We start from the raw sequence: 13253 nt of genomic DNA, 5'->3' as shown, positions 1-13253 counted from the left end.
GCATATTGTTTATTTCAATGTAAGTTATAGTTTAAAAGAATACGTCCTTTTGTTCATAATTTTGAATACGTTGAAACAAAACGTAATTAATAATATATATATATATATATATATATATATATATATATATATATATATATATATATATATATATATATAATTTTTTTATTTTACATCTACGCATCATTTTTTATATAAAAAGATTTTTTCAACAACCACGTGATTTAATTACAGGACCACGACTTCAATATGTTGTTTGATTTTAAATCTGAACATAGAGATAAAAGTATTGTACGGAAAAAAATTTTCATGATAATTTCCCTTATTGATTATTTCTTTCCAAATTGCTCACCGGAGGAACAATTGCTATCTGACAAACCTTCTTACACAAGCTCTCTTCTTAATTATTTCACGAATTTTACATCTACTCAATAAAAAGCCGCAAAACAACAACCTATGATATATTCTGCGTAAATACATGAAATCAAATTGACTACCTTATAAATAAAGGCGGTCAGTCTATAATAAACTTGTGTAAACATGTAATCTATAATGAATAAAACCATATTAGTTTGCATTTTTCGCCCCTATCATATATTTTTGTGTCAGAGATAAATGTATCTTTTTAACGTTGAACCTAAATTTTGAGTCATGGTTTTAAAACAAAATTGTTTAATCTTCTCTATCAGTGTAAAAATAATTTCCTAACCAAAACTCATCTAATTGACATGTTTGTCTCTGACAGAATATAAATAATTTTGAAATTTCTCTTTACTACATGTACCTTGCTTTCATATAAGATCAGCAAGTAATAGTCTTCATTTTTTTAGATAAAAGACGAGATCCCATTACACGTTAGAATTCCCTTTGTTAAACTGTGCGACGAATGAGAAAGAAATCTGCCACACTTCTTATAGTTTTTAAACGAGAGTGAATAAAATTGACACATCCTCATAAGTGTCAATTGTTTGAAAAAAGTATATTACAGACATTTGACGCTTTAATGATTATTTATACCCAATGACAGCGAGTTTCGTTTTTGTAGCCTTGATAGGACGGGCTTTTGTACAATTGACGACATGCATATAACCCGAACAAACTCGCGTGGCATTGTTTATGGCCAAAATCTCACCAGTCGAGTGAAAAACATAGCGACCAGATTAAAATATATTAAAATACAAATTTAAAACAATATATTCGCATGTCGATGTACAGTAATGTCGAAGACGCTTATTGGAATGTATATCAAAAGATTTGCGTGGTACAGACAAGTAAACTAAACGATAAATGTTAAATGGCGAGTCTGTGTGAATGAATATTTTCATTGGAATCACATTTAAAAATCATCGACATAATTTCTTAATTATTCACTCTCAAAGTTTGATAAAAAAAAAAAACCGCACCATTTTGCATTTCTAATATATGATATCATAAGCTTAAAAACGCTAATCGTTTAAAAATAAGTATGCATAAAAAGCCATTGTATAAGAAAAACGTCGTTTCGCTTTACACTCAAAAGCTTTTCTTTCTCGGTAATGCAGATTTATTTAATAATTCGTAGTTTTTGTCAGAAGGTTCTATCTTACATGTATATAGCTTATTAGGCGGACAAGATATCTCGTTTTCAACATCGCAAAAATATTATTATACACGGAATAATTAACTTAAATTGAATTCACAAGAGATAAACGGCATTTGTATAGTAATGAGGACCAAATCACAGGGATTCAGGAATATTAAGATTTTGACATCGGCGATATTTTGTCTAGCAAATCAATAATTAAATTGCAGCAATGTGGCAATTAAAGCTGTAGTTTAGATAGTTACAGATTAGATTCATGTTTATCACAATAACTTTGTCGCAGGATTTGTGGATTGCAATACGTGAGGTTTTAAAACTTTGTGAATATAATTTAAAAAATGATCAAATGGCATATGTATGTATATATTTTAATAATGTTTGAATTTGAATAGTAGTTATTCCGAATAGGATATTGTCTTTTACACACTAAATACATTTAAGTCTTATTTTTGCAATTAAGAATAGAAACATGAATGATTGGAAAAAAACCAAAAAAGATGTAAACATTGATAAGATATCTAAAATATAAATTATGTTCATAAGCTTTCAACAGCATTTTTATTTTACGTAATACGTCTTGACAGATACTTACGATTATCGTAATAAGTCTTGACTGATACTTACGATTGTTTGAGAAAGCACGACAGCTGCACTGAAAATTCCAAGATAAGATAAAGCCATATGGATCATCCTGGCCGCTAGTTGAATTACGACTAACTAAATCGATGATTTTTTTTCAGTCTGCGGAACTAAACATTGCAATTTCGATATTACTTCAAATAATCATGTCTGCATGTACCAAAAGTCAAAGATCTAACAGAGAAAAACCAGGAGCAACTATGCTAGTTATATTTTGCCGAGAGATAACTATTGATACATCAAATGTCCAATCGCATCACACTGACACTATGTACAGCCTCTGCTGTTGTGATCAGTAATTTTATTTGTTCCTTCAGTTTCAGGAAGACGAAAACAAAATATATGAATTATTCAGGCTCACTACAAAAAAAAATTCAACAGTTGAAGTGTCGTATTATTCCAACACACAATTATATATCGGACCCATATGGAACTATTCCAGGTCCATAAAAAATTGATATAAAAAGTGCAACTGTTTTTGTCATTTTTATTCTGGAAATTGAATAAAAAGTTTTTGCCCGCGTTCGTCTGTTTGATCTTCATGAAGTTTTGGTGGTTTAGTTAAATTTAAACAATTAAGAACACTAAACATAGGGCTCACACTGGCTCAATTTTTTATGTCGCAACCTTTTGCTTAGTAAATCATAGATTATAGTGTTAATCACTATACAAGATTGTACTTTATAAATATGTAGGTCCTACAGAATACAGATGGATGTATTACCTAAACTGGTATGGATTATATATTTAATTATTTTAAAATTATTCAAAACGTTAAGAAAATGTAATTGATGACGAATGCATCTAATTGTGTATATTGACAATTTGTGGCATTTATTTAAAGCTTTTAAGATCCATACATCCAAACAAGAAACATAAATGTACATTGTAGTATATTTTGAGTCTGATTGCTTAATCATCTCTGTAAGCTAGTTAATCAATTTTTAAAGATTCTCAAACCCCAATCCCATGTCCTTATATTAACCAGGATCATTTTTCACAAACCATTTCCTCAAATTGATTTTTTTTCGACCGATTAGAGTCGTGTTCTATGGGCTTTAATTTTTCCCGGTGGAAATTCCCTATAAATAATAACAAAGACTGTTATTCAAGCTAACGCAATTTGTCCTAATGTGTTGTATCATTTTAATGCTTAAATTTAATGTATCACTATTATACTATGATTTCATTGTTGAAAGTTAATACTAACTCTAAATTATTAAACATGAGTGTCTTGGAAACTATGCTTTTTCTTATTAAAGTGATATACGATTCAATTTACGATACGCTGGAACTCAATAAATCCAAATTTAAGAGTAAGATACTAGTAGACAAGTATATCTATCTTAGCCTTTCTTGGGATATAACAGTGCCGACATTGCAGGAAAAAATACAATACGCATGAATCTTTATAGAAGACATTTTGTATGTTTATATTTACATCTACCATAAAATTGGAAGGAAATCACAAATGACAAGGGTTTTTTTTCGACGCGGAAATCGTGCCTTTCCTCCATTGTTTTCATATATTGAGCGTTAATTACACAATTCTGCTATTTGATGACACCATGTTGGAATTGAATTCTTAATGTTAATATACCTTGTTTGAGTCCGTGTTTGATGTTTTGTAAAATCATACATATTTATACATAGATATTGATTCACGGAGCGTCGAAACCCAATAAACATTACTTATTATGCAATGTTCATTTTGACGCCGAATGTAAATTTTAATATTTCATATACAGTTATGAAAATGTCACATTAACAGATGAAATTTCCAAGGAAAATAAATGGTAGCAATATCATTTTTTAAAATTTGAAATGGTATATTCAAATTTGGAGTCAATGAAAAAGGAAAGTTGAATTTTTCTTGCATTTATACTAAATGTTCTTACTTCAATGAATATGTAGATGACTAATTGGCCATGACAAGAGATATTTAAACAATTGCTAGAAATATTCTACTCATAAAACGCCAGTCTCTCTCTTAAACAACTGCATTTTCTAGAATCATTGATTTTACTATCTTCAAATGAATCGCATTACTTTTTGTATTTACGTGCATGAGGTCCGTCACATAATCATAAAAGTTGAATTTTTGATTAAGGTATTCGATGTATAACGACCACATTTTGTACCTTATAAATGAATGGTCCAATATTCTTAATCATGATATCATTTCGAAGGTGTTATCAATTAAAAATACTCCACCAAAGGAATTTTCAAAATTTTGATTATGGTCTAACTAATTACACCTTGAATTTTGCATTGAAGTCTATGGGCAATGTATGTTTTATTAAGATATTGTAAAAAGTAACCTAAAATTCATAAAACTCTTTCGGTAAATACATGCATAAACTCTCTCTTTATCTAAATATAAAATAAAATGAATCATTTACCGCAGATATTTTGAGGAAATTAAAATTTTGTTTTTTTCATCAAGGGGAGATAACTCTTTAAAAAAAAATTTAAAGTGCAAAATGACCAGCTCCTTATATGTTTTCTGTCATGTGAATTTGGTTCATTTCACTTTCATAGTTATCTAGCAATACATATTTAACTAGTTTAAAATGATTCAAAATTGTTCAATATCCCTTCATTATACATTGAATACCTTAAGGATAAAAAAAAAAAATTTTGGATTGCACTGGGCACTCTTAAAAATGTCCGCAATATAAACTTTGATCAGAGAATCTGTGATCATCATCTGTCAGAATTTGTGATTGTATATGATTTCATCCAACGAGTCGTGAGTTTTCTCTATTCAAGAGATTCTAATGCCATTTCAACAGTCATACGTAAAACCCGCTGTGTCGTTATCAAAATAATAAATGGATTATCAAAATAATAAATGGATAATGTCGATTGTATATCTAAATATGCAAGTGATATTTTTACACTCAGGAAACACATTAAATTTCTCTTATTTAATTAGCTAAAGAATTTTGAGAAAATATGTTTACTTATATTTTTTTTTGGCATTAGTACAGTTACATGTATATAAAAATGATACGAACCTCTTGCGTTGGCACTGTCCATAATGACATTATTCTTTATCAAATACAATATCATACATTTCGTGCACGTATCATAATACGCTGGTAGTAAGTAGACGCTACCATGAACGTCTGAAACACAAATAATAAAAAAAAAAAAACCCGCTAAATTTGCAAACCAACGGAGCATTTGAAAGCATCAAAGTCCTTCTATATGTTCCAAATTCCTCGAAAATGACAAACCTCATCAATAACAAATAGACACAATTCAAACAAGATGCATTGGTAGAATTGAAGATTATCTAACCAAACTAGATTAGCAAGGACCTCAAAAAGAAATAACCAGACGACCACAGGAGAGAGAGAGAGAGAGAGAGAGAGAGAGAGAGAGAGAGAGAGAGAGAGAGAGAGAGAAAGAGAGAGAGAGAGAGAATGTGTTATAATCATAGATACGCAGATGTGAAAATTCTGAATCAGTTAACAAGACCTTGCGCGGATCCAAAAACAATTCCAGGTGGGGGGGAGGGGGGGGGGGGGGAGGGTGTCTGAGAGATAATTGTTTGCCTGGGGTGCTCGTTTAGGTGTTTCATGAAGTAATTAAGTTTTTGGTAGCTTAATATGTTAGATATTGTACAAATACAAGGAGGTCTAAATTTTTTCTTATTATGGCGGCGACTTTGATCGATAATTAAGTGTGTGTGTGAGTGTGTGTGTGTGTGTGGGGGGGGGGGGGGGGGTGGGGGTATATGATGTGGTGGAGTGGATTTTAAACAACAAATTGTTACAAGGACGTTAATTATGCGCGTATGTTCGCTGTAGAATTCGCGTCATTTGTATATAAAAGCAGTAAAATTTTCTCTAAAATTAAGACATTCAGTATAATAAAATAAATAGTGCCTGTTTAGGAGAGTAACAGTTGAAACTGCCACCCCTCGAAAATCATTGTCAACCTCCGCTTCGCGTCGGTTGACAATAGTTTTCTCGTGGTGTCAATTTCAACTGTTACTCTCCCAAACAGGCACTATTTATATATTGTCGCATATTTGATGACAATAAATAGAAACAACAAATTTGAACTTTAGAATTCATCTGAACTTTATTTATTTTACAAAGATTGATAAGCAAATTCTACAACTTATATAAATATCTGTCGTTGGCACTGATTTTAGTGCAAATGAGTAATTAATGTGGGAGGAAACTGGAGTGCCCGAAGAAAACCCACGTGTCCAAACTGACAACCACCTTACCATTTTAGATACAACCGATGTCGATCACTCGGATCAAACTTGGGTCGCAGCGGTTATAAGCGAGTGCATTTACCCCGGCGCTACTTGGAAACTAACTTTTGTTTTTAAAATACTTTTGACGACATGTTGGTAAATTTATCTACAGAAAATAGGCCCAGGGCAAACAAAAATATCCCTTGCATACCCCCCCTCCGGAAAAAAATCTGGCTCATCGCATGATGTTAAGTACCAATTATGTCCTAGTATACTTGATTTAACTTATCAGTCTCTCTTGCACTTTAAAGACGTTAAACAATTCTTAAGTGCCCTACACATCCTTGGGAAAACCTCTGCATGCAAACCCAAAGTTAAAATTGAATTTATTTAAAACAGGCCAAACCTGTTTAAATGTTTTAAAATGTCACATTTTTAACTTGAGTCTGGTTTTCTATTACTACAATTTTATTACATCTTCAAGGACGGACAGAGAACCAGTTACAAGTACTAGAAAATATATTTTTGTAAAAGCTAAACTGAAAGAAAACGGGGTTCTCCATCATTTATTTACTAAAATATAAAAAGCATAAAATTCAATACTACTTGTATTTGACTGCAATAAATAACAAAACTACGTTTGGGGAAACCCGTGTATGAAAATAATCATATTTCATTTTTGAAGGTATTTTTTAAATAATATCAAATATTGTCGCTTAAAACCCGGTATTCGAAAATATATTTCGCAACTCCTCTGCAATCACTTCCTAGAGAATTCAAAGCTTTTTGTTTTTAAGAACAAAGTGTTGAGTTAATAAATTTTCCAAGAAAGTTACTCATTGTCCGTCATCTTTAAAGTTTTAATAACTTTCAGGGAAACAAATTGTTGCCATTAGTTTGGCCTGAAAGAACTGTTGTCACTCTAGAGTCCATCTCGTGTGGTGAAAATCTGATTTGAGAATTATTTTGAGCCAATCCATATAATCTCAAATACAAAATGTAGGAAATGAAGCATAATTTTATTAAAATTAAATAAAACAGCATAAAAGATAACAACAGATTATGAAAAACTTAAAAAAGTAACATTTGATTTAGCAAAATGTCTGAAATATATATAGCGATATACATTTAGGTGTACCATAACATAAAGAATAAGCTTTTAGGAAGAATATTATAAATTTTAGAAACATTCATTTGACAAATGAATACTTATTTAGAATTAAATATATATATATATATATATATATATATATATATATATATATATATATATATATATATATATATATATATATATATATATAATTCCTCGTACGCTCTATCATGAATGTTGTTTTTGTTGTTTTTGAGTATACATATTTTAAAGGCAATGTAATCCCGCTCACCTTAATAATAGGCTTTGTATCATTCTATTTCGAAATGTTTAAACATGAATCCCTTTAAAAGTAATGTAAAACTCTCATCTATTTCAAGATTAGACAATACTTAAAACAATGCATAAAAAGAAGCCTATTTTTTTGGACATCATGTCCTTATCACAAAAATGCAATGTTATTACATTAGGCCTCAGCGTTATCAGGATAACTTAACCGTAAAATGAAATGTAAAAATAAACTATACATAGTTATAAAAAGAAACCTTGATGTGTATTGATCCCGGGCCACGATTTTAGCATTACTGAATATACTTTAACACTATTTTAAGACACTTGCATTATTATTCCACAGGTTTGATTTTGACTATTCCTATATTTTTTAAGTTTGAACTTTGAACACATCCTAGGGAATCAGATTTGGCCCGAGGGTTACAGTTTTTAACAACTGTTTAAAGATGAGTTTATAATATATTACATATTGTGGTTCTCAAGAAGAAGATTTTTAAACATATTTAAAAAAAAGATGTTAAACTTCGACCCTCCCAGGGCCAATTAATTGGTCCGTGGGTCATTGTTTTAACAATTTGTTAGTTTTTTCTATTTAAGGATGCTTGCATAGTGATATCACATATTGTAGCATTTTTATGTTAAACTTTGAATTCCTATTTGGGCTCCAGCGTAAGTCCGAGAACACAGTTTTTAACAATTTAGAATCGACACTATCTTAGTATGCTTGTATAGCATATTACAGATATATTTCTAAGCAATACTTGAATACAACCCGAGGCTCCAGTATTGGTCCGAAGGTCTCGGTTTTATCAATTGATGATATTGGAGAAAAAGTAATAAATGATAAAGTTTTACAAGAAGGCGGACAGACGGAGAGACATACAGACGGACACCAGTAAAGCTCACTTGAACCTTCGGTTCAGGTAAGCTAAAATTGATACATGTACTATAGGGCACTGTTTGAGCCAATAAATTTGACAACAACGGCACTTAAACATACATGTTAATAATCACCAAATAATATCAATGAATATTAAATCTACTATTTCTTAGGAAAATTAGTTGCGTTTCTTTCTGCAGCCAACAACCGATTGTCTACATGAAATAGTTCATCCCACATTATCCATTTATGAATAAACCTATTTCTTAGACGTTTTAGAACTGCCAATCTTAATTTTGGTCAGCTACCTATTAACAATACTCATATTGATAATTGATGTCTTTATATGAATGTAACTCGAAACGCTAAGCTTTGAATAAACTAGCTGTGCTATCTTTAAGATATTACTGCTCCCATTTTCTTGTGAATGTTTTTCAATGTATAAATATTTTTGTACGAGTACAATCTCGTCCGATTGGAATTAAATTGCATTCGCTACCTTAATTAAAAAAAAATAATTTATGTCAACAAAAACCCACCTACTTGTGAACCTTGATTCGACTACCTACTAGGCTAGTGTAATGGTAGATAAAAACTTGTAGTAGTTTCCATGGTGATATCGAAACACTAACAAATCATAACCCATCTAATTTAAAACGTTTATGCTATAAATTTCCATAGAGAAATTTGATCATTGATTGGAACCAATGGCTTACTACCGAACCAATGGTTATAATTTGATCTGAATAGCTCACTCTTCGCTAAGGTGAACTATAAAATCAACATCTTTTTTCAAAGTCTTGGCATTTTTCTAGATGTTCTTTAACACATCAGTTTCAAAAGAAAAACAAATATAACGCTGGTAATATTTGATCGGTTTTGCGATATTTTTCAATCTGTTTTGTTGTTTGTTCGTCTAATAAAACCAGTCAAATATAGTTTCATCGTCTGAATCATCATCATAGTAGTAGCCGACATCTCCATAATCATCAGAATCGACATAATAGTTGTCATCAGAATCATAGATATATATCTGTCTGTTGTCGGTACTGTAAAGAATATTAAGAATACATAAAGAAGAATAATAAAATAGGTAATAAATGCTTTCATTAGTTTAACTATATATTCGATTTGAACACATTTTACGGGTAAAACACATGCAAATGGTTCGAAAACACGTTCTACAACTTATTTAGTCATTACTTTATACAACAACGTACAACTGCATGTGTAATAGTTAAGAATTACAAGTACACAATACCAACCATTCTAAAATTTCGATTATTTCTTGCTCAAATGTGTTCTCTCGAAGAGACAAGAATGATTTCATCTTTTGGGGAAGAGGTAATGACATTATCTTTGATTCAATTTCTGCTCCTTTGGAACAAGAAGTCAAAAGTTGTCTTATCATTTTTCTGCACGCGAGTGCTAATGCTGGTATTTCTTCGTTTTTATAGTCAGCAATGACATTTTCGAGAAGCAATACGTCATTTTCGTAATTAATCCGTTTGTATGGCCTGTATTGGTAAACGATTTTCGACCAATCGTTTTTAGACATATCAAACTGTCCAAACTCTTCATCATGACTTAAATCATATCCGCATGTTACCAGTGTTGCTGCTGTTTTCAACAATCCTGCTTTTATCAATTCTACCAAAGGTGAAGTTCTCGTATCTCTAAAAATATCAGTTGGACAGAAAATTATAAATTGGTTTATACATCTAGTATATTGAAAATGTTACTTGCTATACTTGCCAACTCTACTTTGATAATAGAATAGTAGTTGCATGCAGTTTCATTTTTTACATTGTACCTTATTTTGGGGTTTTTAATCAATGACTCGCTTCCTCCACAAATCAGCATATTGAAGAGTGAAAGGTCAATGATTGCAACTCCGTCTGAAGGCCATTGGGTTCTAGTCCAGTTTGCCAATCTTTCAATCTCCAACGATAAAGCGGTTTGTTCGTTTTTGTTTTCTGTGTCCAGAATAACTTGATAGGATATTAGAAGCGATGCAATTTCAATCTGATCTCCAGTTTTCCCTATTATTTATAGTTAAGTTCTGAGAACAATTTGATGCATTCATGTGTGTCAATGCAAAGGCAACAGAATAACGTTTTTATCACAATTATTTAATAAAAGAAAATAGAAATTTGAAGAGTTTGTTCAATGTATCCAACTCATGTTAGGAAAAAACACAAAATTAAAACAAATGTTTAGAGTGTTGCAAAAATACTCTGTTTTACATGCATAATTAAATACAGCCTTCTCAGCATTCTTAACATGACGTTATTCCATTACTAATGGATATATTTCAATACAGCTTCGTAACAAAAGCAACGTTTGTTTTCTATATTATTGAAAATTGCACATACAGCCACATTTACTCCATCCATGAGATTTATATTATGAATTATCAAATATTAAAAGGCATTTAGTTTAATTGTTTTCAAAGAAGCAGTTTTTTCTTTCAAAAAATGAAATTTAGTTCTTAAGTCAGTTGACATTATGAGAGAAAGCATGATGCACAAGAAGAATTAAAGTCATATAGACAAAAAATATTCAGTTTCGGATTAAATTAAAACAATCATAATTTCCAAAACATCAATGTCATGAAAAGTATCAACCTTGATGTAGTGAGGGGTCATTAAAAACCATTAAATAATATTTGCTGGAAAGGTGGTTATTTATGCATGGGGACATATAAACTAGTTACGCGGTAAGCTTAAAAGTGTGTTAAATACCACACTCGCATTGTTTGACCATAGAAAACGCGTATTTAACGACCTGGGAAATAAACAGTTTTACAATATTATGTTTTTTTTTTTAAACCAGAAAAGCCCACTATAGCCATTTAGTTTCTTATATTCAAAAGAAACAGTAAAACTCAATAGTATTTAGAATTATTTACCTGATGATAATGCCCAGTGTAAACATGTGTTCTTTTCGCCGTCCACAGCATTCACATTGACGCCTTTTTCCACTAGTTGTACAACTACATCTTTGTCTGTATTCTTGACTGCTTGAATTATATTAGGTCGTTGCCCTCTATATAAATCTGGATTGGCTCCGTGATCCAAAAGGTTTATGATCAAAGATTTACTATGATCACTATGACGAGAATTGCTCAAAACTTGGGATAAAATATATCCTTGGTTGGGATTCGCCCCGTTTTCAAGAAGAACTTTGCCTATAGCTGCTTTTCTTTTATCTACAAGAACCATTGTTTTTTATTAATTATAACCTAACATATATGTATCTTTGGTTAAAATTTCAGTCCATCAAATCAATTTTGTAAATTGAAAGCAAACGCTGGTATTTATTGTAAAATTATGATACCACTATTACTGATAAACAATATCAACTTCAAGAAGTTGTTTCTTCAACATGTAGATGTATTATTGTGTTTAATGTTTTTGTTAATGTGTCTAAAAGAATAAAACGTCGAACAGAAGCGGTCTTAACGACATGTATATAGTTTGTTTAAACTGCATTGATTAAATCATAAAGTATTGTTGACCCACAACTTAATTGTTTCAATACCCCTCGAACTCATAAGGAAATCGTATAGGACAAAAATGTGAGCTCTGGAGAATATAAACCTATTATCCTAATAATTAAAACATAATTAGTTTAGCTTACTTTACAAATACGAATACTTCTAAATGAATTCTAAACTTATTTTTATCATTGCCAATTGTTTTCTAATGAAACAAACTATTATCTTCTTCGAATCATTAATAAGTGTTGCCATTTATCTTGCAACCTGTTAAAAAAGCGAAACATATGTCAACAAAAAGAAGCAGAACCTGACATTTTTGTTTTATTTTTAAAATATGAAAAACAGGTAAAGGTGGGTATCAATTAAATTAAAAATTTCAAGACAACAGCCATTGCTTATTTCGCCAAAGAATGTTAAAAACTGTAAAACAATAAGAAAACCCCCCAAACCTTTTGCTTACCTATGTTATTTGAGGTGAGAACAGACAATACCGAAGACCCAGTATTATCCTCTGCGTTAACATCGGCACCCAAATCGAGAATTGTTTTTATTAAGTTGTTTCCAATGTCTGGTTCTTCAGATTTTGAGACAAGAAAATGCAAGATTGGTTTCCCATCGATTGCTGTATTAATATTGTTTTTCCGTTCATTCAGAAGAATAACAAATTGAGGAATATATTTTTGTAAATCTAGAAACAAAAATATATTTATTAATATAACCATTGATTTGTGTTTTTGATGCTACATTCCAACATTACAAAATTTGACTTGGTCATGAGTAAAACAAGAATCATACTTATTTGATCTCTTAATTTATTTAATTTTTGTATTTTTTTAATCAAAATATATTTTTCAAAAGACACAGAATATTTCACATTAGGAACACTTTTGAATTTTATATTGTTATATTTTTTGTGCATTGCATGTTCATACATGTATACGTAACTTCTTGACGAAATGGCTAACGACACAAACAATTTCAAATGTTCGTGTCGTTAGCAATTTTCGTTTATATATATATATATATATATATATATATATATATATA

The 13253-nt window shown here is 30.6% G+C and overlaps 1 protein-coding gene across 8 annotated transcripts in view; it reads right to left on the bottom strand.

The window, feature by feature from the left end:
• Window positions 1-8543: 8543 nt before the first annotated feature.
• LOC136269902 (uncharacterized) overlaps window positions 8544-13253 on the bottom strand; it is a 38636-nt gene continuing 33926 nt past the window's right edge. For 7 of the 8 annotated variants that reach the window (XM_066065698.1, XM_066065705.1, XM_066065699.1 and 4 more), the window contains 5 exons: window positions 12667-12894; window positions 11616-11915; window positions 10518-10746; window positions 9970-10380; window positions 8544-9753 (listed from right to left, as the gene is read on the bottom strand). In XM_066065698.1, coding sequence (XP_065921770.1) covers window positions 9621-9753; window positions 9970-10380; window positions 10518-10746; window positions 11616-11915; window positions 12667-12894 — 1301 coding nt within the window. In that variant the 3' untranslated portion in view covers window positions 8544-9620. The remainder of the gene's footprint in view (window positions 9754-9969; window positions 10381-10517; window positions 10747-11615; window positions 11916-12666; window positions 12895-13253) is intronic. The other variant, XM_066065701.1, reaches the window with a different exon arrangement.

Source organism: Magallana gigas, chromosome 7 (assembly GCF_963853765.1).
Source record: "Magallana gigas chromosome 7, xbMagGiga1.1, whole genome shotgun sequence".
Taxonomy (NCBI): Eukaryota; Metazoa; Mollusca; class Bivalvia; order Ostreida; family Ostreidae; genus Magallana; species Magallana gigas.
Note: the sequence above shows the minus strand (reverse complement) of the source record. Positions and strands in the feature narration are given on the sequence as shown.